This window comes from Colossoma macropomum, unplaced genomic scaffold, assembly GCF_904425465.1.
Source record: "Colossoma macropomum unplaced genomic scaffold, Colossoma_macropomum, whole genome shotgun sequence".
Lineage (NCBI taxonomy): Eukaryota > Metazoa > Chordata > Actinopteri > Characiformes > Serrasalmidae > Colossoma > Colossoma macropomum.
In genome coordinates this window covers 33,662,406-33,688,023 of record NW_023494803.1, presented here as the reverse complement: position 1 = coordinate 33,688,023, position 25,618 = coordinate 33,662,406, and the positions used below count along the sequence as shown (strand labels likewise).

Genomic DNA, 25,618 nt, shown 5'->3' with positions numbered 1-25,618 from the left:
CAGAAAACCCTAAAGCAAGAACAGAAAGACTAGCTGGCTACAAAAAGCCTTTGCAAGCTGTGATTTCTGGCAAAGAGGGTGTTACTAAGTGCTGACTTAGTAGGGTGTCCAAACCTTTGCACATGCCACAATTACTATTTTATTCTTATTCTTTTTTTTTGAGTTTATTTTCAACAGTTAGCTCCACTTCAAAAATCAACAAAATATATAATTTGACCAGGGGTGCCCAAACTTTGTATAGAAATGTAGTTTCCATATATGAATGTGTGGACCAGGTTTGAATGGTACATTTTAAACTTTAACAACATTTATACATAGTACACCAAACTCGTATATTGAAAAAGGCATTTTTTCATTGATATGGCCCCTTTAGGAGGAGCTCCACCACTGTTTCAAAACCAATAAGCCTACAGTATGTTTAGCTTAATGTAACTGAAATCACATAGCAGGTGCAATACAAGGCCAAATCAGTGGACTGGAAGCAGCAGATTGCTTAGAGCTACTGTCTATTTATTAGGGTCATCATCTGTTTGTTAGGATCAGCATCTGTTAAAAACTTCTGTTTTTGACTTTCCGCCACCCAGAATGTGTTGATATATAATCACTTAGTTAAGATGCTAATATTTTGATGACAAGTAAAGGCTTTTGTAACTGCTTGAAAAATGGCAGGCAGCCTACATAATGTTTCTGTTTTAATGCAGAAGATCTAGAAAATATAAAGTGAGCCAACTGCATGATCCTCTTTTGTTTCAGTTTAAAACATATGTACTGTATTTTCCCTTAAGAGTATTAAATTAGATGTGAAATGTTAACATGTGATGATATCTCCAATAAACAATCCAAAAAAGACTGGACACGTAATACCACTCATGAAAAAGATCTGAGTTTATTTTTCTTTCATCATTCTTACAGTGTGTCCTGTTCAAAAAACAGCATTTGTAATTTTAAATAAATCAATCTGTATGTCGCTGCTTGTGCACTTCCATGGTTTTGTCGTACTGGTAAAAGCTGAAGAGAGTTTAATCTTTTTACTCTTATGACGATCAGCAACAAAAAGAGCAAAAGTGTGGTGCTAGGCCAAAAAGTATAGCACCTCAACTGACACACTTGTAATATTATCACAATCTGTCAGGCTAATTATACAGCAGATACTATTATGGAATATTTCAGTCTACCTATTGTGAGAACCAAATAATTCCAGGTATAATAACATTTATTAATCATTCTTTTGGCTTTGCTCTACTTTGCTCATAAGGGAATATAAGATATGTATTATATGTATATGCATTACTCACATTTTCACTGTACATCTTGAAAATACCCTGTATTGTCAATATAAACTGCAAAAGCATAATGCATGATATGAAATTAAGCCTTATTTTACAGCATACATTTTTCACCAAGCACCACTTTTTTGCTTTCAGTTAGCCATCCTCAAAACTGTAACAGAAATACAGAAATGAATGGCTCAGAAATGAAAATGTACAGATGAAAAAGGTATTTCCAATTATTTGTCCTGTACTGTTTACATCAATGGCTGTTTCTGTAGTTGCTCTTCAAAAAATATATGGTTTTAATGCTTATCAAAGTCACATTTAAATCACACTTAGCTTAATCACCAGTTATACAGGAGAGGAATACGGGATCACAGGCATTCTAGCGTGTTCACTGGGGACAGTCTGTCAGATGAGTTGATGGATGCCATCTTCATCATCATCTCCACTTCTATATAAACATGTAGCCTGAGAAACAAACCAGATCAGTCTCTTAATATTTACGTTTTACCGAAATAAAAGTTACAGATCCATTAACAGATGAATTGGAATGTGACTATGTTATTCATGGGTTGAATCCAGGGTCGTTGCTTGCTAGTGGTATAAGCTTGGGCTGTGCAGTATCCACTTTTTTAATACCTTCAAATCGTCTCCAAATATTAACCCAGTATAGGCCATTATCTGGGAGGGAGGTGGGGGAGGTGTCGTAAGTGACGCGAAAGCATTGATGATGCTTTTTTGCCGTCTCATCATGCTTTATTTCAAAATTGGAAAAAATCAAAGATGGCTTACATGGTCAGTAAATAGGTGAACACTGCATTATTTTCAAAGCATAATTCAATAACTGTCAAACCATCTATCAAACAACTAACAACTGATAAAAGTTAAACAGTGCTGCTAACAAGGACACGAGGGGCTGGTTGGCACTTGCTAGCTAGCATGATAACAGTTCTGTTTACCAAAGAACATCTGGCTAACTAAAGCACTGACACAAGTTTAGATGATGATAAGTCAAATCTGAGGGAGTGAAGTTGAGCAACTGGCACAGAAGGGACATAAAGGCAATACTAAACTTGTTCTGTGGTGTTTGAATATGTAGCTTGATCGGCTAACAATGTTAGCTTAGTGAGCAGGCTACAGACCATAACGGTACCAACGGCCAAACGTGCCACACAGCACAGGCTTGGTTCCGGCTAACTGATGCTAAAATTAGAGGATATCTGAGAGCGCAAAGTCCAGTGACTGATGTTAGAGTGAAAGCCGACATCAAATGTGTTCTTTGGTGTGTGTAGCTCTTCGCTATCATTGCGCCGCTATCTTGCTTAGTTTTTCTGAGCACTGCTAGAAAAACCAGCATAGACCAGCAAAAACAGCATATGTTGTGTTTTGGACGCTGGTATGCTGGTCAACTAGCATGAACATTCTGAGTGACCAGCTGAACCAGCACTAGATGAGCATTTCAGAAGGGAGGTTTTTCCTGGCTCTGATTTTTTCCCTCTTTCTGTCAGCACCACCTATTGGTGAGCTCCCACACCACCCATCAGTGACCAGTAAAACATTAATAAGTAGTATGTGTTCATTTGGCCATTCAGACACGGAATGGAAATCGGCCACATTATAATTTTGAAATAATGCCATCATTTTTAAATACTGTGGGTATACCTTTTTACTGTTACACTGTCCAACCCTAGTATAAGTGGTCATTTAGGGACCCAAACCACGAGGGCCCCATTAGTATGTAGTACACTGACAGAAAAATATCTTATGAGTATGTAGTATATATCACTGAAAATTGATTCATTTGATCTATATAGACAACTAAGTGGTTTAAAGATTCTATTTCCCCTTTAAATATAATTATTTAGTGTATTGATGTTTTACTCTGTTTATTAAACTTTTTTCCTGAGTAAACCTCTTTTTCATTCATCTATATAAAGTATGATTTAGGTGGCCCCCAATATTCAGATTTGATGATTTGATGAGTTGTCTTCTAACAGTGGAAGGATGAAGACAACACCTATGGATTTTTTCAGATCTGAGGCAAGAGTGAAGTTTGAAGTAAAACTTTAAGTACTGTTTATAAGATGGGGACAGTTTTGGTGGTCTACCAGGTAGTGCACTTGTTTGGAGTCCTATTTTCTCTGTACTTTTTAATATTGTTTTGCAAATTCCTGTTTTTTTTTTTTACTCATTTTCCTTTGGCTTTTTCATTCCGTATGTAAGTGGATTATCTCCTTAGAAATATTTCCTGAAAATGAGTAACTTACTTAAATGATGCTTTGACTGGAAATTAAATGAATTAAGAGTGGTCTCTGACTTTTGTGCAGTACTAAATACTGCCATGTCCTACTGCAAATGTGACATGCATAATGACAAAAACTGCTATAGTAGGGACCTTACATTGAATTTACTTGATTCAAATATGTGCATTACTTCTTTACAAATAAGATATATTACATCAACACAGTTACTGCCCAAAAGAAGTATGCTGAAGGACAAAATCATGATGATGTAATATGTTTTATTTATATACTGTTTATTGGCCTTTGCACAGGAGTGGCCCTGTCTGTGTCCAAAGCCAATTTCCTTCACAGACGATAAAACAATGAAGTTCATCTGATCTAAACTGAATCCAGTAAATTAAGTGCAAGATTTTTTTCAGCGTATCTACAATCCTTTATGCTTAAATTTGAACTGATTGTGACTCAAAACATTCTTAAATTTACAAAACAGTCTGCATGCAGTAGGATTATGTATCTAATTTACTAAAATAAATTTGAAATAAATGTTTCACCCTTTTCCCCTCAATCTGGATTAAAGAATGGTTTAATGCCCATGACACAAGGACAGTGAAGCCGGGATCATGCTGGGTCATGCTCTGATAGGATTTCACTGGTAGTCATGTCCAGGAATGCAGAGTGCAGTGCTTTACCACAGATATCAATCTAAGCCGTCCTCCAATCCTGCCATCTAAAAATGGGCCAGGATGAGATGGCACTTTCAGCTTTGCGTGGTGAGAAAGAGCTGTGTAAGGCTCCGCCCACTCCTCCCTCACTGGCAACCCGCTCACATTCCCATGATCCCTAGTGATTTCATCAAAAGCCTGGGCCACCGGCTCTATCGCACATTGCTATGGCAACTACTGTATAAAAGTGCAATTCATTATCCACACTCTTGCTGTCTTGCTTTTTTCAGTCAATGAAAAAAGAAACTGTGCAGTCATTCTTTATCTGTTGCAGATTTGTTTGGATAATTTGGCTGGAATTATCTGACTGCAGGTAGGTTGCTTCTGTTTGCATGGAGGTCACACAATGCAACTGAATTGGTATTCAAATAGTGAACAGTACACTCATGCTCTACAGACAGACGAGTGGTGTGACTGAGCTGGGAGGAATGTAGGGTGAAAAGATAAACAGAAATTTGCTTTAGAGAAATACAGGTCAGTTCAACAAAAAGGAGCAATTCCTTGATGTGATGTGATGATTAAGGGACAATTAAAGGAATACTCCAGCATTTTTCAACCTGGTCTCTTTCTGCAGCAGCAGGGAAACCTCTGAGAATTTTAAGCTTAAGAGAATGCCGAACGATTCCTTAGAAATAATAAATCTTTAATTTTTATTTCTATTTAATACAATCACTATGCTTGTTAAAAACTTTGGAAGTATTGTACGCTTTGATTAGAAACAAAATCTTTACCTTCTTTATATGCCCAACAGAAAACCATCCAATCAGGCCAGGAAAAACTCTGTGTTATCTAGGTACAGTTAGGTGAGCTCTCCCATTGGTTAGGACTTCAGGAGCTGTATTGAAGGCCTAATGTGTCAGATTAACTATTAAAATAATTAGGTACTGAAGGAATGTACTTCTGTGTTACATGCTTATACTGCTGTGTTATATGCTATTATATTCAGTACTGTGCATGTGGTATGAGTTTGTACCTAGAACATTCTCAGAACTGACAGTGACAGACAGATAGCACTGACTGCGAGTTTGACCGTTAGCCTAATGAATGCACTTTGGTCAGATGTTATAAATGGAAAACAGCGGCACCTCTATGCCAGGGCTCTTTATTGAAGAAGCCACTGCAAAACTGCTATAAGGTGAAATATATGTTGATGTCTGTTATAAGCTTAAAGTAAAAAGCGGAATGACCTTTACAAGCTTCAAATGTGTTCCCGTTAACGTAGTGCTAATAAACTACTAGAATCTCAAAGTAGAAATTACCATTATCATACAGGTGTTTTTTCTAGGTTTTGGCCGAGTTTGGGGATTTGTAAACCCAACTGAAGGCCTAGCTCTAACAGTCACGGTTCCCCACTGATCTGTAGCAGTAGCCGTGGAATATCACGGACATTAATTATCCTGTACTTAGAAACAAACAGAAAATCCACTGCTTTTGGGGGATCAAAAACACTTATCATATAAGCTAGTGGACGGCTGTTTCAGCACCTTTCCATTGATTATAAGAGTGTTCTGAGTCAGCGGGTTGTCTTTTTCTTTACACATTGTACAGGAAAATGCGTCAAACTTTTTGTATGTGGTAATCAACCAAATGATACAGATGTGGCTGATAGAGATTCAGTTGAAAATGCTATAGCATTCCTTGAAGCAGATAAAAGTAGAACATACCTGATTCTGACACAATGCAGAATGTCAAAGCAGGCTCATGGATCCTGATGCTGAACCAAGGCTTAACTGCTTCATCAGCAGCTGGACTGTGCTGAGATCACTCTTCTCCATGTCACCACTCAAGACCCGCTCTGTCAGCACTTCACTGTTGTATAACGCACACAGGCAAGTCACGGTTTGTGGTCAGCAAAGATTTTACAAAAGGAAATCTCTAGGACTTCTAGCAGGGTCGTGCATTCAGTTCAGTCTTATGAAATGGTCTGCCTTCTCTTTTGTTGCTCTTTAACAAAATACACCGTCAAAGATGTAACGGTGGCCAGCTCACTAGTAAACATTTATCTCTTTAGAAACAGTCCTTGGTTCAATTTGGCTATTTGCCAAGTTAAAAAAAATAATAATAAAATAAAAAAAAAACAAAAAACAGGCATGTCCTAGCAAACAACTCATCCACACAATCACAAAGCACTGAGGGCCCAGGTAATAAAAATAAAGGGAAAATACTTCATAAATGATAAATGGTCCAGCAATTGGGAATAACCATGATTCAATGACATGAGATATGATACTTGAGGACACATCCAGCTTTGCTGTGGGCCTACTTCAGTGATGAGGCTACCATGGAAGCTCAAGCAGCTCATTACCAGCAGCAAGTAGATGGGAAGAGTAAACAGTGTTCATCTCACTTTTCGTCCAAACTAGCCTTTAACTGCGCCTCCAGTACCATCTTGTCAAACGTACGCATGTTTGTTTCTTCTCGCACTCGGTCTCTCACATGGAAGGAGGCACGTGCCACTGACCGGGCACTTTCTAGCACGGCACGCTTTTCACGGAAAATCTGTTCACTTTTCTCCAGTTTCCGCTCAATGGACTGCAGCAGCTCAAGCCGCCTCTGCTGCTCTTCTTCCTCCACCTTCTGACGATTCAGCCTCTGAAGACGCTCTTTCTCCAGCCTGCTCTGCACTGCGCGCTGGGCCTTCTCTCTTGCCCTGTCCTCTGCAACTTGTGCGGCCTGCTGCGAGCGCTTTTCCGCCTCCCTTGCGCGTGCCTCCATCTGTTCTTTCTGATGCCGCTCGCGTTGCTCAACGACCTTCCTCGCTTTCTGGATCTGCTGTTCCTCACGCTTGGCTTTCTCACGCAGTTCCTGTCCTCGTCGTTCCTGGATCTGCTCGTAGTTCTCCAGGGAGCGGCTCAGCTTCTCTTTCGCCAACCTGCGTGCTTCCTCACGTTCGTCTGCCTCACGCCGTGCAATCTCCTGGATGAGGGCCACATGGCGCCGCTTCTCTGCACGGTTGAGCCCACGACGCTCCTCTTGGATCTGGTGCTCGCGCTCTTGCCTCTTCAGTTCTGCAATGGTCAACTTCTCCTTGAGAAGCAGCTTTTCCTGCTCCAGTATGGCAGCACGTTCTTCTTCCATGACTCTGAGGTTCTGTTCCTGTGCGGCCTTCTTCTGCTTCTCCTCACGAGCAGCCTGCTGAAGTTTCTGCAGCCTGCTTCGTTCCTGTTGCTCTGCTAACTCTCTCCAGCGCTCCTCGCTCTCCGCCACTTGCCGTAACTTGGCAGCCGCTGCTTCCCGTTCTTGCTGGCTGAGTCGGCGCTGCCTGGTAGAAACTTGAGATTGCCAGGCTCTCTGGCACTGCAGCATGACCCGTTGCTTCTCTCGTTCCTCACGTTCACGCCGCAGTTCCTCCAGCCGGCGTTCACTGTCCCACTGTAAATGTGCAACATAACGTGTCTGGCTCATAATATCCTCCTCTTGGTACCTCGCTAGCATGAGTGCCGCAATCTTACGGTCACGCTCTGGCACGGCCTTGAGGCCACGTCGTTTGACCTCTTTCACGATGCGCTCCACCTTCTGCGTAGTCTGTGGAGAGTGGCTCAGATCTCCCAAGCTTAGGCTTCGACCCATCAGAGAGTTGAACGTAGCTAAGGTACGAGCACGAGGACTGGAAGTTTTACCCCAGTAATCTCGAGTTCCGTCCCAGCTGTAAGAGGAGGATGCTGACTCTGAAGAGGCACAAGTGGTTGTAGCTGTGGTAGTGGTCGAAGTAGTAGAGGAGCTAACTGTTTCCCGTCTTCTTTGTAAGGATTCTAGAGAGTGGCTTCTTTCTCTGACTTTTGATCTGGACATAATGTGTCCATTGTGCTGGGCAAATGGACTAGTGATGCCATTGGCAGGACTTTGTGCTGCAGATTTTGATACAACTGGTGCCAGTGATGTTGGCATCCTTGGAAAAGAGGAGGGCTTTGGTGTTGATCTAGGGAAGGTATTCGAAGACTTTGTGCTAGAAGTCTTTTTGGATACGGGTGCCCCGGTTGTTTGCTGAACTGGTTTTGCATGTATGGATCCTTGAGTTTTTACAGCCGCTTCAGTAACAAGTGACTTCGACTGCTTTACTGTGTGGCCAGAACTTACTGGATTAGCTTTTATGGACTGAGCTGGACTAGATTTAGGGGAGGAACTTGCACCTGTGGCAGGCGTTTTTGATAAAGATTCTGAGCTTTGAGGCGTGCTTTTTGAGATGGGACGTGAAGATGCCGTTTTTGACGGACCACTGCTAGCAGGTGACATTTTGGGCACAGGGCCAGAGCTAGCAGGACTACGACTGCTTTGCTGAGACAATCCAGCATTGTTTGTATCTTGAGGCTTCTCTGAAGCCACTGATCTGCTGCTGTTGTTGAGCGCTGCCTGAAGGATCCTTCGCTTTTCCTCCTGAACTATCCTCTCGCGTTCCTCCCTGCACTGTCTCAGTTTAGCATGTCGGTCCCTCTCGTACACCTCAAACATCCCTGTGGCTACACGCATGCTACGGCCAGGTGCCTCACGAGCAAAGTCAGACAGCGGTCGAGGCAGGAGCTCCACAGGTTTGACTCCACATCGTGCACATGCCTCAAGTGAACGAGGGCTGGTGAGCACATAGCGGCTGCCTTCTGCGACTGGTGAGTCGAAGTTATACAGGTCCAGGTGCAGTTTAGGGTGTTCGGATTCACTGTTTGGTGGTCGGCTAACTTGAGGGCTCTGTTCTGGTTCAACTCTCGCTTCTTCTTCCGTGCTGCCATGAGTAGCCTCTTCTTTTTCTCCATCATCACCCTGCTCAGGTAGACAAGGTGCTTCAGAGGCTGCAGCTGGGGTCTCAAGCTGAGTGTCTCTGATCTTACTCTGGTCCTCTGGTTCCAGTGGATCCACCATGGTGGGCTGTAGAATAAGGTGAATAAAGGTGAGTAAAGAGGAAAGACAGCTTATTTGCTACTCGTACTTCAGTGATGGAAGTGTATCAAACAGACAGATTTTCAGGCGAGAATCACAGGGATTATATTGTTCTGGCTAGATCAGAGCTTAAGGCTGATGCAATCCAAGGATAAGGGATGCGGCCCAGCTTGCACATGCATTTTTACGGTCTAATGTGCTAGTAAGGCCTAGCCGCCTCAGGATAAATGCATAAGTCTGCATGCACAGTGGGCAACAACAAGGGTGATGAAGTCATATGTGTGCTATTTTTGGAGTCACTGGATTCTAAACATGTTTAACATTATCTCTCTATCTATCTATCTATCTATCTATCTATCTATCTATCTATCCGTTCATCCACAGCATCCCCCACTCGACAGTTAGCACACACAATCTACTCCACATCAATGCGTCAGAAGACACTCGCGCGTAAACGAATTATATACGCTATAATAAACACCATTTGCGTTTTCTGCGTTCATCCCAACGAAAAGCATCTTAATCTCGGATTTAGCCTAATCTAGATTATATATCATAGGTGTAAATTTGCCACACTAAACAGGTTACACGACATATTGTTTATATTTATTTAAAGTGGACTCAGATCGCACGAAATGAAGCTTGTAAACATCCTAACGTGAACCATCTTGCCAAACAGGCCCAGCACTGAGACCCACAACTGCAGCACCACGGCAAAGCCGTTCCTGACAAACAACACTCAGATCAGTGTTCATGAGAAGAAACGGTATCAGAAATACGTCTCAAGCCACAACTGACCTCTCCGCTCGCCGAATGTTTTCAGAACTGTGATGATCTGATCCAAGCAGATGCATGCAGTCCCCCTTCCACCCTGCATAATAACCGTGGGGGGGGTTACAGGGGGTGCATTGCGCTGGTGTTCTTCCTCCTGAGCTGAATGAATCACGACTCTCACTCGAGTTCAAATGGATAGCAAAATCGCAAAATCTGTCAAAGGTCTCAGTGGCGGCAGCTCGTTTATGGTCCTTTTCCTCTTCCCTCTTTCTCGCATCAGTCTCCTCCTGGCGCTATTTTTTTTCCTCACACACCTGTATTCCGCCATTCCCGCCTCCTGCGAGCTGATTGGCTAGTTTCACAACTCTTTCTACGTCGAGATTGGCCAGTAGTATCCATATTTCAGCGCAGCCCGCCTCCTAACCAATCCTAGCGCAGAGACGGGTGCTACTGACCAATCGCAGCTCAGGAGGCGTGGCTATCCGGAACACGGGTGGGAAAAGCTCAAACGCCTCCACCTGCTGTTCGCCGTTCGCATCTCCTGCGTCCATGCTCCGCCTCTCTGTGACAGAAGGCTAAAAATATCGAGCACTTTCTCCCCTTTGTCAGTTCAATATGGCCCCTTCATTCACTCGCTCTCGGGATGCGGGAACAGGGTTAGTTAAACTAATGGCCAATGTTCCCCCTGTTTTTATTAATGAGATGGGACGTTCATCAGTGATGTATATATCTGACTCAGGCTGTAAAATAATATAATAATAAGAAAACAAAGCGAAATTATCCTATAGCTTACAGATTTGTCTGCACGTGAGACAGATCTTTTCAGAGACCTGTGTTTGGAGCATCATATAGGGTCATTAAATATAAACGGGGGTTCTGGGGGTCCATAACTAAGTTAAACCTAATTTCCAGGTAATCTGAACCTGCATCAGTAGATCGTTTTCTCTTCCTGCTTTCAGCCCAGCGCAACGGATGTTGTAGTCAGCCAAAGCATACACAAGGGGGCGCCAAATGCTCATGACAGCACATGTGAAAAGCCTTCTTGCTTCAGTTCTGCTCCAGGTCAGTGTTATTCTCCCTAGTGACTGGACTGGATCTCACAAAGCAGGACTACCCATTTGGCCAGATAACGTAAGCCCAAATATCAAGACTGCCAAGTAGTATAAAAGATAAGGCACAGTCTTACTAAACAGTGCTCACTTTAGGGCTATATTTGCCAAAGCACTTGATTCTGGTTTTGTGATAAACCCTGCAGCATCACCCAAATTCAAATATGTGTACCTCTAATCTCCTAGCCATATTTTAATGGACCGATGCTAGAAGAGGTGCTCGAATTCATACGTTTTATTATTTTATTACAGTCCACTGCAGTATTTTTGGTGGCCTCCATAAAAGAACCATGAGTTGCATTTTTTGTCCACCGAATGCATTAGAGGAAGAGAAATTCAATCCAATTCGTTCTTTTGTTTTGTCAACATGCAAAATGATTCCAACAATCTGAGCATGTATAAATATTTTTTTCCAATAGACCAGGAACCCATGATTGCTGTTTATATGATTGTGAGAGTTCTCTCCAGTAGGGATGCCCCAGAGAGTGGACCAGGCAACCAGCTGTAAACTGTTGTGTTCTGTGGTCTCGATGGGATCATATTTGAAATTCAGTGAAATGGATACAAGGTACACGTCCTTGGACTGTATTTCAGTGAGGCTGGTTATTTACCTCGTTATCTAGAGCACAGACAGCACGTAGTAGTGCTCAGAGAGGCCATGCATGCATGTAATTTAGGTACAGTGACTAAATTATTAGTGTTATTAATTATCTAAGCCACTTATCCTCCTATCCCTGTGCTTATTAGGCAGTAGGCAGGAAACACCCTGGACAGGCCGCTAGTCCATCACAGGGCAGACAAACGGACATACACAGTCTCACACACACACACACACACACACACACACACACACACACACACACCTAGGGGCAGTTTAGTATCTCCAACTGGCCTGACAGCATGTCTTTGGAGGAAACTGGCGCACCCATTGAAAACCCATGCAGACACAGGGAGAACATACAACCTTCACACAGAAAGGACCCTGTTCGCCTGGCTGAGGAATCGAACCTAGACCATTCTTGCTGTGAGGTGACAGCGCTACCCACCGCACTTGAAAAATTAGTAATTTCTTTGTAATTGAACCCTTTTATTCTCTGTCTTTCAATACATCACCTGATTGATCAATTAAACCATGTGGATTATTCCAGAATGAAGCTATTCATTAGTTAGATAAATCAAGTCATTATCTAAACTGATTTTAAAGTGCTTGGTTTATTGCAGCCTAGTTATTACATATGTTCATACATTTGTCTTTCACTGTGCCTTTAGGGCCACCCTGTGAGTGCAGGCAGCCTGTGGCCTTAGGGAACTGGATTAGATAACTGGTGGAATCTGTGGTGGTGACCCACTAAACTCTTGACCTGTTGGGGGAATAGTGCGAGTTTAATTGACCCCGCCCGTGGGCTATATCAGAGGAGCAGTGCGTAAGAAGTGACAACAGGGAACGTGCTGGCTGCCTTGTAAATTGGGGGCATGGGATCTGGCAGGGGGTTGCAAGGGGTGCAGCCACTGCACAGTTCACTGGTGCAGGGGTATGCCCCCGGAGCTGGACTGGGGGGTCATGGAGAGGTGAGTTGCATGGTGCAGTTATGGAACTCAGAGACAGACCAAAGGCTGAGTGGGTGTGTTCCCACATTGTAGTCCAGACTTCACATTGTATTCAAGAATGTTTGATGTTTTTTTTTGGTGGCTTTTGATGTTTTGCTGGCCTTGTTGAACTCAATGCCTGTAAATCACATAAATCACTGATATAATATTGGTTCCCTTACATAATTCTACACACTCATCACATTTACAACATGGTTCTTTAAAGAATAATTCACTGAAAAGTTATTTAGGTACCTTTTTAAGTATGTAGAAAAGCTAACTAACTGAATAAATTAATTAAAATGGTAAATATGTGGAAGACAAATAAAGCAGAACTATCTTGCCAGCCTTAGGACCCTGTGTCCTCTAGGCAGGCTTGTCCTCGTGAAGACCGGGACCTTTGCTTGCCCCCAGTTCACATTTCCAGCTTGGCTTTGCCAACAGCAAGGGCCACGTTTTCCTGACAGTTTTGACAACTCACAACTCTGTGCTCCTAACCCCTCGCCCCCCTGCGCCGGAGCTGGCACAGAAGGAGTGAAGCCCCTCACTGGTGGGGGAAAGGTCCCAGAGACCAAGCTGTTAATTCAATCAGGAGGGTGGTATGCTCAATTAGGCACCCATAAGGGCCCAGGAAGGGTCCTGGGGCCCAGCGGAGGGCAGGCAGCCCTACCCCTGAGAGCCATTAATTGTGGATGACAGTGTATAAACAGTTGGGTGAATAGGCGGCGCAGGTGTTGGACACCCAAGCCCTGTCTCAATGGCTCTTTTCACACCCGGAATCCCTCTGTACTCACTCACTCACTCACTCTCACTTACTCTCGCTCACTTATTCCTTTCTTAACACATGATGAGGTGCAAGAATGATGAGGTTGGGGAGCTCTTGTGTTTGTGTGTTAGTATTCAAAAGTGTTGATATATACTCTTTAAAGTATCAGTGTCAACAAGGGGATATTTGGATGATTCTTTGTGGAACTATATTTGGAAATGAGATATGCAAGTGTAAGAAACTACACTTGCATATCTCATTTTAACCCCAGAAAATTCCAGACTTATTACATCTTGAGACTTATTATTCAGTAAGTACATGGGCCTATATCCTACATTTCTGTTGTATGAGGTAAACATTTAACATTTGTCTGCTGTTATATAGTAAAACTAGTCATAATTTATTTTTACATGATCATCGTCCAACTTCGCTTCATTCTTTACAATTAAACAGTTTGTTTTTGTCACTGTGCCTTTAACACTGATTTATGTAAATGACCTCTGTTCTGACTGGCTGCCCAGTATTGCGCCTCATTTAAAATACAGGCTGAAACACTCCTTATAACACTGATGAATAGGCGGAGCTTAACTGCTGTAGGCTGAATAGGTGGCTATATGTAAATGCTTTGCTTTTTTGTGACATCACAAAAACAATTAATTCAAAATAGCCTGTTTAACAGCATAAAGAAAGTAATGTAAAGGTCTACTTACTTTCCCTAGAACTGTATGTTTGAGCGAGGACCATTTAGACACCTTTATTTTTAAAAGCGTACTTGTTCAGGCTTTTTTTTTAAAGCTAAAGATGAATGGATGGATGTTTTTTTGCCTGGTTTGGAATGGATGGGCTCCACTGATCCAGGATTTAGAGCCCACTGCAACCAGTACATGTAAAAGATGTGGAATTCATCAAATGAAAGCCAGATGAGAGACTTTAAAGGGAGTGGGCTCTCCTTCTGACCTCACATTTTTCTGTGTGAAGTCTCCCCTGTCTGTCCATCTTTCCCTTTCTTCTCCCACCTTTCTCCTTTTCTTTTGTTCTTACGACAAGGAAGAGTGAGTTCAAGTTGGTATGGGTAATGAATACAGAATGAAATGCTTGAGGCCATGAAATCCTGGCGATGAGGAAGGTGCCCATACGAACCTTCGTCTTAAAAAATTCGCAAGCCTTCAAACGCACGGTATTCAAGTTAAAGCTGTAACATGTTGACACATCAAAGACAAGTTTTTTTAAGTAGAAAAGAAGAGCATCTGAGAATGTGGTCAGAGCTGTTGCAACTTATCAGGACATTGCATATCACTGTAACGATAATGAAGGAAAATGGACTCCAAACCCGTGTAGAATTGAGATGTTGCACCACATGCTGGTACTGAAGCAGCCTGCAGTATAATTAGAAAGCTGGTGAGGGTATGTGTGCCTCGGAGGGGGTTATTGTTGTTAAAAACGTATTAACAATTAAGGAAACTTCAGGAATCTCCCAGACAGTGTGAAAAAGGCTGGACTGAAAAACTTTCCCCTTGATCTGGCCAAACCACAATAAAGCTTGGTCCAGATGTCTAATTACGCAAGCCACAACTGGGTTTAACAGCAGTGAGAACTACACAGTATAAAATATGCAGGTATTAAGGTCACTTAACATGAAGTGAGCCTGTCATGCTTATCTTAGACATCAAAATAATACACAGGCTGGGGGGGATAGCCTCTCCTCTGTACATTTGTGTTGATTAAAGGCATGCAATGTGCGCAGCCTTGCGATAATTGAACCCAAAACCGGCAGGGTGCCGCTGGCTTGGGCTGGCCGGTCCTGTCTACAGACACCTGCTAATTTTCTGTCGGCTTTGTTTGCTGTAAACAGTCAGTGGACAGCCATTGAGGACTTATCGAAAGGGCCGGCGTGATAATTGGGCAGCCACAGGCCGTTTTTTCCGCCTTGTTCTTTACTCTGTTCTGTCTAGCCCTTGTCAGGTGGCCGTTTCATGTCCGGCCAAGTGACAACACTGGTCTGTGTCGGGCGACATTTCTCCAACAACAGTTTTCACACCCCAGAAAGCCCTCGCGTCTTTGTTTGGCGCTAGGGCATAGTTAAGGGAGAGAGCGGAGGGAAAGTGGATACAGGACATAAAGTGATCTCGTTAACATTCCATTAGACACTGCTGCTCCCCTCCCCCAGAATAACTTCACACAGGCCTGGCCAGCAGTGGACCAGCTGGCACGGTGAGGGAGTAGCACAGCCCAGCCAAGCCCCCAGGGAGAGATCCAGCGGGGTACAGCCCACCTCTCCGCACCTCCTGATAGCAACAGCACAACACGTATTCTATTATTCTATGAGTCCATCTGTAAAGCTGTCCTAAGATAACTTCCTAACATTTTACTTTGTGCCCTATTAGGACATCTCATTTCCCAGTGGCCTTGAGTGTCTTGTTCTCGTTCTATATCTGCTCCCTCTATCTTTCTCTCTCTTTCTCTATCTCTCTCTCTCTCATAACACACACATTTTTGTTTTGATACTATATCAGGGCATGAAGTCACTCTTCATTTACTTAATTTCCACAAAATGGAAATTAAATTCAAGCTATTCACTTTTCAGTGTCTGGAAAAAGCAGGAAACACATTTAACAGAAAATCAACAACTAAATATAATGTCCAGTTTCCTATTTTTTGTCTACAGCTTCCATTTTCTTATATGCTCCAAAGTTCAGTCTTAGAAGTTGGTTGCAATTTCTGCTTCATGATTCAAGTAATTCCAAACACAGTCAGTCATTTTGAGGTCTTGACCTTGGTGAGATCAGTCCATTGTTCTGAGAACACCACCAGCTTCTTTGTTTGTCTTCTTTTTTGTCCTCTTTTTTGGTCTTGACAGCTACACATCGTTTCAGAATCATAGCACTGAGATGTCTCCTTACAGTGGAAGGATGGACAGAAACACCTGTGGATTTTTTCAGATCTGAAGCAGTTTGATTTTCTCCTCTCTCTCAAAGATGAAAGCTATAAGTGCTGTTTGTCTGAGGACGATAGTTTTGGTGGTCGACCAGGTCTTTTGGGTGGATGTCAGGCTTCCTATTTTCTCTATATCTTTTAATCATTTATTTATTCCCACTTTTGGAGTCATTTTTCTTTGACATGTCCCTACTTTATGTAAGTGGATGGTGTTATATCTAATCTCCTCAGAAATATCTTCTGCAAAATGAATTTGCACTTAATAGCTGTTTTCACCGGAAATCAAATAAATGAAGGGTGATCTGTGAACTAAAGTGGTTAAAAAAGAACTATAGAGCTTTTGTAAAAAATACTTTACAAAGTTTGGACTGTTTTCCAATATAGTCAGAAAAGTTTGTTCTGAAAAATTTACTCTTCCAGGAGAGTAGCTACATTCCCTCTCTCCCTCTCTCTCTCTCTCTCTCTCTCTCTCTCTCTCTCTCTCTCTCTCTCTCTCTCTCTCTCCAACCACATAGATTCATTGTTTTGGGAGAAAATCCCTCCAGTTGAAACAAGTACAGAGACTGTTAACTCTCACTCTAATTGTGCCAGTTCTAAGCTCTCAATGGCTCTAATTATAAACCCGTTCGGTGATGATCTCCAAAAGTCTCGCCCTGTCACGGCCTACGAGGCCTACGACTGAATGATGTAGAGGACAAAGAGAGGTCTGCTGGAATTGTCAAAAAACTCTTGGAGGAAGAATAGACAGTCTTTGAGCTCTTTAAAGCAATGTCCCTCTGAGTGACTCTCTCTCTGTCTCTCTCTCTCTCTCTCTCTCTCTCTCTCTCTCTCTCTCTCTCTCTCTCTGTGAGGGGGAGAGAGGGTGGGTGGGAGGGAGAAGGAGGGGGCAATGTGTGTAGTAGGACACCTGCACTGAGCTCAAAGCCCCTCTTTCTCTGCTCTCACTCTCAAACACACACCTACCACTCACATACACTCAAAGAGAAAAAAAGTAGTGAGAGTAATACAAAGAAAGAAAGAAAGAAAGAAAGAAAGAAAGAAAGAATGGTAATAATACATTTCCAAGTATTCTCTTCCTATTGGTCAGCACTTCTGACTTAACCCCTAAACATCCCAGGCTTATTATATACTAAGCCTTATTATTCAGTAACTACAGGGACTTCAGTGCAAACTGGCTGAGCTATTCTTAGGTTATAGAAGTGTGTAATATAACTTGACCATTTAAGGGGTTAACTGATGGTTATCACTAATTTTTAGTCCTTGTCTCTGTCTGTTGGATTAAGGATCAGTTATAACAAGTATATTCTATAAAATAACTATCAGTTATATAAATGGCTATAGAAATATGGTATAATTTGCACATATCAGTGAACAAGTGTTGTAACGAGACCCCGCATTTATGCCATATCTTCCAGTTAATTCCAGCAGCAGATATAAGTGAGGGCGCCATGTGTCTTTTCCAAATGAACCAATTCCCCCGTACAGATCCGAGGGTGGGCGGTTCATTGGACGCTTCCAGTGTCAGTCACGTTCTTTAAGCCCACCTCCCGGGCTTTTAAATGAGTCCCAATGGAAACTAAACTATTCAACCTGTAGCGATCGCAAGGACCGTATGAGCTCATTCAGTGGATAAAGTTTACTATGGCGATCGGCAGCGCGTGAGTGAGCGGCTCCTGGCACTATGTGAATATCCACCGTTATATACACAGAGACAAAGCCACTGAGGACGAATTCTGGGCAAGAGAGCGCAATTTTGGATTTTTTTCTTTGCAGCTTGACTTTTTTTTGTTTTGTTTTTTTTTTTGCTTTTTTTTGCTTTTTTTGGAACTGACAATTAGGTATTCTGCTCGTGCATAAGAGCGAGCGCGCGGCAAGACAGGCGACATGGTTCTCCATCACTTCCTCCTGTTCGTCTTTTTGGGCACTTTTGCGCTGGTTTCGCTGCCGCGGATCTCCGCACAGAAATCGAACGGCTCGCGGGTGAGTGAGGAAAGCGGCTGCTGCACCTCAGCGCTCAGCTTAATTCATCGATTACTGCGCGTGTCAGAGAGAGAGAGAGAGAGAGAGAGAGAGAGAGAGAGAGATCAGAGCTCAAGGCATATCGATGACTCTTTGATTTGTCACGTGACCTGTTGGCCTGTCTGCGTCACTGAAAGTTGTCAGGACCTGAAGTGATGAATCAGAAAACCTGCTCTTTCTTAGAAGTCTGTCTGTGTGTCTGTCTGTCTGTCTGAGAACAGCATGGCATGGGATGAATGTAAACTCTATATGAGCTATAACTATATGGCTCTATATCTAGCCTAAATGTATATAACTATTTACAAATCAGGCATGACAAACAGGTTATGAAGGTAAAGATGTTAAACAGCAAAATAATAAGGCATCCTATTATTGTTATTACCATTAGTCTGATTCAGACCTCTCAAATAAAAGCCAGCATGATTCAGTCTGAGAGGTATGAATACATATCTCAGCAGGCCTGTCATAATTATTACGTAATCGTCTGATTGCAATTATCTGAGCTGGGTGCAATTATATATTATTTTATTTTCCACAGACAGAATCCAAACAGAATGTGAATGGGTGCATTTTCTTTAGTTGGGTTGCGCAAATACATGTAAATAAAAGAAAGCTGAAAAATGCATTTATTGAGACACGTCATGCGCCTTACGGAAACAACTGAAACAGTAACTTTGGTGCTATGACATGTTTAGAGGGTGGCAGTGAGTGATGTTTGTTTATTTGAGCTTGTTGTGTCTATTGTCAGTTGGGAGCTACTAAGTATCGACAGCTAGTAAGCAAGATAGCTAATCGGCCATTTGGCCACTTTAGGCTTAAAGTAAAAAATGAACAAAAGAGACAATTAAATTGTTAATCACACTCATTTATATGGCAACTGGTTATCAGCTAAAATGTCTTGTGACAGACCTATGTATCTCCGTTTAACAGAATCTGCTTGATTTTCATCCGATTCGTGAAAATCATAACAGCTTTGACAGAATGATTACCGTGTAATCCCACCGCTCCCTGTTTTAAACTTTGTCGAATGGTTTAGTGTATGGAACAGGCTGAATAGTACAGCTGTGTGCGGAGGGAGTCGCATTGTCCTGTGGGTTTGTCAGTGATACTTGAGTGCACCCATTGCCCTTTTGTCGCTTAGGTCTTTTGCTCTCTCTGCACCCCTCTGGGTTGCAAGAAAGGAGTGAGCCATTGCCTTTCCAGCACAGCATTTTATACATTTCCAACAAAGACAACGTTACGAATTTCTTTTTCTTTCTTCTTTCTCTCCTCCTCACAGCTGAATCAGTTGACGGGGGGAAGGAGGTCCTCAATAGTAGCACTATATGGCTGTATTTAAAACCCATACTTTTCCCTCTGCCAAGCTTTGTTGTTCATTCATTTGTCAGGCTGTCATTTCTCACAAGTGAGAAAGTCTGAGTCATGGTGATGAGCTTTATTCTTTCCTCCCTCACTCTCTCCCTGCTTTCCCTTCCTTTCTTCTTCGCTCCGTCCCTTTATTCTCTCTACTCTGAATCAATGATATGACACTGGCCAGACAAAACTCTAAAATGTGCCCCAGTTACAGCATTTTTTCCATCTGAGAGAGGGAAAAACCTCAAGTACCTGACAGCAGTTCAGGCACAAGAATGATTTGGCAAGTTTGTCCATTCGGTAAATGTCCGTTTAATGGTCCGAAGAGACCGCAGAGAAAGAGTGAAAGTGAGTGAAAATGAGAAAGAAAGAGCACGGGACGCAAAGCAAAAGAGAAAAAGAGCGAAGGGTTTTGTGCATTGCGCAGAGGGACTGTCATATTTGTGGTCTGAGGGGGTGGTGACTCATAGATGAATCTGTGATACACTCACACATTACTCTGATGAGAAAAAATGGACTGTCTGTAAATGGGCTTTCTGACTGTATGTGAGCATCTACAGAGCCACAAGAGTAAACCAAAGTATATGCAACATAGACTCTCATTATCATGTTGTCCTAATAGACACATTCCAGCAGTGTTATAGAGTACCAGAGCATTTTATTAGCCTGTTGAAGAATGGCCCTGAAAATCTGAGGAAAAAAACAACAGGACCAAAAGCAGCTCATGCATGTTACAATCGGCTATTACTATATTTTAAACAGGCTGTCACAGAGAATGCAAGTAATTCACTGTGTCATACATACAGACATCATAAAGCCTTTATTATAAGGCAAAAGAGAGAGCATAGTGACAGCAGCACAGCATATCTCCTCATTTGGTTACTAAACTTAAATTTGCTTCCAATATTTCTTCACACAACCTCTTTTAATCCCTTTATTATCTTAAGAATTCTTACTTGATAACTACTATATATTGATACCTCATATGAAGCTAATGTACAGTAAGTGTGCACTTACAGTACTGTGCAAAAGTTAGAGATCACTCTTTATTTATTTAATCAATTATCAATTTCCAGCTCATTGATTACAAATTACTCATTTTTCAGGAGATATTTCTGATATGATTAGATATGATAATCAACTTGCATGAGGAAGGGAAAATATGTTCAAGTGAAACTGGGGTTAAAAAATGATAAAGAGAAAAATAGAGAGAAAGTGGGGCTCCTAACAACCATGCAAGACCTGGTGGACCACCAAAACTGTCCCCATCAGATAAACAACACAAAGCTTTCATCTTTGAGAGAGAGGAAAAAATCAAGCTCCACTCTTGATTCAGATCTGAAAAAATCCACAGGACTTTCTGTCCATCCTTCCACTGTGAGAAGACGACTCAACACTATGGGTCTGAAAGGATGTGTAGCTGTCAAGAAGTCCTCACTGAGAAAAGGCAAGAGACAAAAAAGAACAATGAACTGGTCACCCCAGAGTCCAGACCTCAACATCACTGAAGGTGTTTGGGGTTAATTGAATTGAAAAAAGCAGAAAAGGCAAACAACTACTAAGACTGAACTTTAGTGTCTAAGGTATCCTGAAAAATGGCTGTAATTAAGGCAAATTGTGGACACATTAAATACTGAGCAAGCTGTTATTATATATATATTAGTTGTTGAAGTTTCTGTGTGATTATCTGTTAAATATGTTTTCTACTTTTCTTCTTTTGCGTAAAGATGGATTTGTGCTTAATTGCCATTTTGACTGGAAGTTAAATGAAGAGTGGTCTCTATGTTTTCACATACTGGCTTGCAGTTTGGGACTTAGATTTTTTTTAAATTTATATTTGTTATTATTTTTAGATTCACTTTTGGCATTTGCTGGACTGTCTAAGAAAGAATGATACTAGTTACAGGTGGTATGTGTGTGAGAGAGAGAGACAAGTTGATGTACTCTATAAATGGGGAAAAGCTGAGAAACTATGTCCACACTGCTAAACACATCCTCCCTCTTGTGCCTCAGAGGTTTCTAAAATGCCCTGGTGTAATCATTACAGGAGGTCAGCAAGGTTATGATATTAAAAAAGCTGAAGTTAAGTGCTTTAAACATTGTCCTCCCCTTTGTGCCTCATTAGAGCTAACTTATCTCTCAGTTAGCCATGAGAATGGAAAGCTTTATGGGGAGTTATGGCTGCTGTGCTGGAAGGTGCGTTTGGGCCAAAAATAGAATTCTGCACATTGCCAAATTTGATTGGTTTAAAAAGCTTCTCTTGCCATCAGAGGAATAGTAACTTTCCATGTCTATATTTAATCATAAATCAGGCCCAAAACACTTTCACCTGGCCTTTTTGAGGTTTCACAGCATAAGACAAGAGTGAGAAAAGAGTCTGCATGTCTTTAGCCAAGTAGTGAAACAGCTGAATGCTGTTGTCCACTCAAACATCTAGCCCAAACCGGTCATGTATGAAGGCCACCTGAAAACGATCACAGTTGTTTACCCATTTCCACGATCTGGCAAACATGACCCTTGAGTCTGTGTGGTGTCAGAGTGCCAGTCAGGTAAAAGAGTCCAAAAAAGGAAAGCAGGACGCAAACAGTGTATTGTGTGCTGAAAACTGAAATAATATTCTGCATATATTACACGATAGGACAAGTAATTTTATGTAGTAGATTACTTATCTTACTTCGTAATCATGATCAGTTTTAATATGCCGAGGCACACTCTGTGATTCAGCGTATGTGGGTTTTCACTCCAAACATCCTGAAACAGGACATACAGTAATCCAGCTTGTGAGCAACCAGAGACAGAAAGCATTACAAAGCAAAAGGCAGGCAGAATGTAGTACTTCTGATTTATAGTGAAATATGAGGATTACATGTCCAAGTACCACATGTGCTGTCTGTTCTGTAACCTTGGGAGATGTTACTCAACTCCAGCTTGGGAAGCACCCAGCTGTAAAATGAATAAAATGAAAAATGACATACAGTATTTCAGCTGGCCAGGGTGAGTACATCTGAAAAATCAATCAAAGAAAAGACCCCAGTCAAAGTATTACTAATGCCTGAGCCAATGTCAGAAAATGAATATTCTGGTACATTATAAATATAGAAAGTAGCCTGGTGCTACTTTTGCAGTACCAGGCAAGAGTCTTAGGCAACCACAAAAATATTTAAAGCTGTTTCTCTTGCCAGTTGGTGTGTCTTTGCCAGTACAACCACTATATAACATTAGAATAAATACTAGAAACAAACAGGGGTGTCCAAAAGCCTGAGTGCCCATTAAAAACCTAGGATTTTTTTATTATTCAAAGTAAAGCAAATTTGTGACTGTGTTACTTCCTTTTTTTTGCATTTTCTCCTGTATTAAAGCTTGTGTTCAGATGACTCTGAAGTGTATCTACTCATCACAGGCTTTTGCACAAACTTGTGGAGTCTGTGAAGAATGGGGAATTGGGGAATTAGCAAATGCTAGGAAATTCCGACATGTAAATATTTAAAAGATTAAAAACTTTTCACTCAAATTGTTATGCTGATAATATATTGATAATGATAAAATGTAATTGTAAATATAATATTAAATATAATGTAATATAATGATAAAACATATATATATTTTTAAAACCTCGTATCTCCAAAATGGTAACGTTACAGGAGAAGAAAAAAAAATACTTTACTTTTAATGTAGGTCAATGGAACCAGAATTCATTCAGTCATTTTGTTCTATTTCTTTTGGTCCAATCATAATGAAATGTATACACAATGTAAAGGACAACAGGCATTTTCAAATTGTGTCAAATATATATATATATATATATATATATATATATGAACACAAACGAGACCCTTAGCAAGCAACAGCAGCTGTTGTTGAACTATGACAACGCTTTATCAATATTTGGGTCTGATTTTGACACCTTAGAAGATTTTAACTGGGGATTTCCCATTGAGTATTTGAAGCCTTGGACTAAGACTAACCTTAAACTGTCTACGTATATAGACGCTATATAAAAACTGCCCATGGATTAAAATAGCTTCCCAAGAACAGTTACATTTTTGACATATGCAAGCCCTGCTTAGGATCCTCAAACATTTCCTGCCATTTGAAGTCTGTTCAGTGTGTGAAACCTCCTATGAGAGACCATTGAACAATCCATTTTTATTCTATAACCCACACTGATATAAATCCTTGCATTGCAGTTCTGAGCCACAGGTTGACTCACCACTCACTGTTTTAAATGCAGAGTGGTCGACACATGGTCTCTGTCTGTGTCACACATTTCCTGAGGCATGTATTTGAAAAAATTGCTTGGAGCTGAATAGATACTTTGTACCCACAAGAGAAAGAAGCTTGTGTTGGGCTATTAAGGATAATAATGAGTGAAATTCACAAAGGCTGTTGGAGATGAGCTCAGATGCACAGCCTTCAGCATACCTGGGTGAGTGCATCACCAAAAAGGTTCGTAAAAGTGTGTAAAGAACAAACACAGCCTGGCAAGTCCATGGCCTGTGCCAAGACTGCATTCTCCCAGCCTTAAAGATCAGAGCCTGGTCCCAGCACCCCTTCCCACCTTGCCTTTTATTAGAGAACCTCACGTCACATGCAGGCTGCAAGTGTATGTGTTGAAGTGTGTGCTTGTAATGTTCTACATGCACACAGTCATATTCAAAGGTTTGAACACCCCCGGTCAAATTACAAGTGTTGTTGAAGTGAAAAAAAGTTAACACATCTTCTACAGGGAATAAACAAGCATTTTTCTGCAAATGTTAATGCACAGTTTCTGTTTGTTTACTGAGTTTAACATATTTGAAAAAAATGAAATAGAAAATGTGCCATAACTTTTGCACAGGGCATATTATATGTTTTATGTTTTCTCAATATGTTAAATTAAGCAAACAAACATTAATTTTGCACTAAATTGTGCAGAAGTGTGTTCTCTGTAGAGGATGTGTATTTACTGTCATTTAGAAAAATCAACAAACATTTCATGCTACCAGGGGTGCCAAAACTTTTGCATACGATTATATGTATCAGGGATATAACAACACACATTTTCAAGTTTGATACAAGTTTTTGATTCTAAGATCAGGATTTTATTATACTTGTGATATTTTAAAATTACCTTGATTCTACAGAGCTCTAATTTGCTCTAATTATATACTACACAGATTGTTATGGCTTAGATAAATAAAACATTTTCAATGCATGTTGCACCACTGTTTAACAAAACAAACCCCAAAAATCACAACCACTAAAATTTACAGTACTACAAAACTTCTATTGTTTTGGTGTATTATTGTTTTGCTATCCGGTGTCTACCAGAGGAGCACAGATTCCCCTATTTCGGTCTTGGTTTTTCTCAAAGCTCCTCTTGCTCTGTGAGGGTTTTTCTTGTCATTGTTGTCCTCAGCTTGCTCACTCAGGGCCTGGAACTGGATTTGTATAAAGCTGCTTTCTGTAAAAAAGCACGTGCTAAACAAATAAATTTAAAATCGAATTGAATAAGATAGAATCCCACCCACTTTGCTCTGATAGGATGCACCAGGATGACTAGTTTTGTCATTGACAGTGGTTTCCATGAAAGATGGTAAATAAGAGATGTTCTAAAAGAGCGGCATATGGGCAATATGTATTGAAATCATTTCTTTCTTACTATGTATATTGTCTCAGTAGTTAAAAAAATCCTTATATCTCAAAAATGGTAATTGTATAAGAGAAGGGAAAGGTATTCTGAACTTTAATAGAAAAGTCTATTATTATTTCTATTGGTCCATTCAGTATAAAATGTTCATATCACTGCTGTTGGAACAAAACCTTATATCTCCATTTTTGTCATTTTTTAGTTTTTGACATAATTTGAAACTAATGTATGTAAATTATGTATGGGCCAAAAGAAACAACCCAACTGACTTGGTAAAAAGTCTGGTTCCATGGACTTACAATAAAAGTAAATTCTGTTTTCTCCTTCTCCTGTAAAGTC

General features: G+C 41.2%; 2 protein-coding genes across 8 annotated transcripts in view; one reads left to right on the top strand and one right to left on the bottom strand.

The window, feature by feature from the left end:
* Positions 1–861: 861 nt before the first annotated feature.
* ccdc177 (coiled-coil domain containing 177) lies at positions 862–10,162 on the bottom strand. Its single transcript, XM_036594116.1, has 3 exons — positions 9,907–10,162; positions 5,904–9,096; positions 862–1,742 (listed from the first exon to the last, which is right to left on the bottom strand). Exon 2 carries the CDS (start codon positions 9,088–9,090, stop codon positions 6,583–6,585), a length of 2,508 nt encoding a protein of 835 aa, XP_036450009.1. The 5' UTR covers positions 9,091–9,096; positions 9,907–10,162; the 3' UTR covers positions 862–1,742; positions 5,904–6,582.
* Positions 10,163–17,867: 7,705 nt separating this feature from the next.
* The window catches only part of smoc1 (SPARC related modular calcium binding 1), a 56,976-nt gene continuing 49,225 nt past the window's right edge, over positions 17,868–25,618 (top strand). For all 7 annotated transcript variants that reach the window (XM_036593524.1, XM_036593523.1, XM_036593522.1 and 4 more), the window contains exon 1: positions 17,868–18,258. In XM_036593524.1, coding sequence (XP_036449417.1) covers positions 18,163–18,258 — 96 coding nt within the window. In that variant the 5' untranslated portion in view covers positions 17,868–18,162. The remainder of the gene's footprint in view (positions 18,259–25,618) is intronic.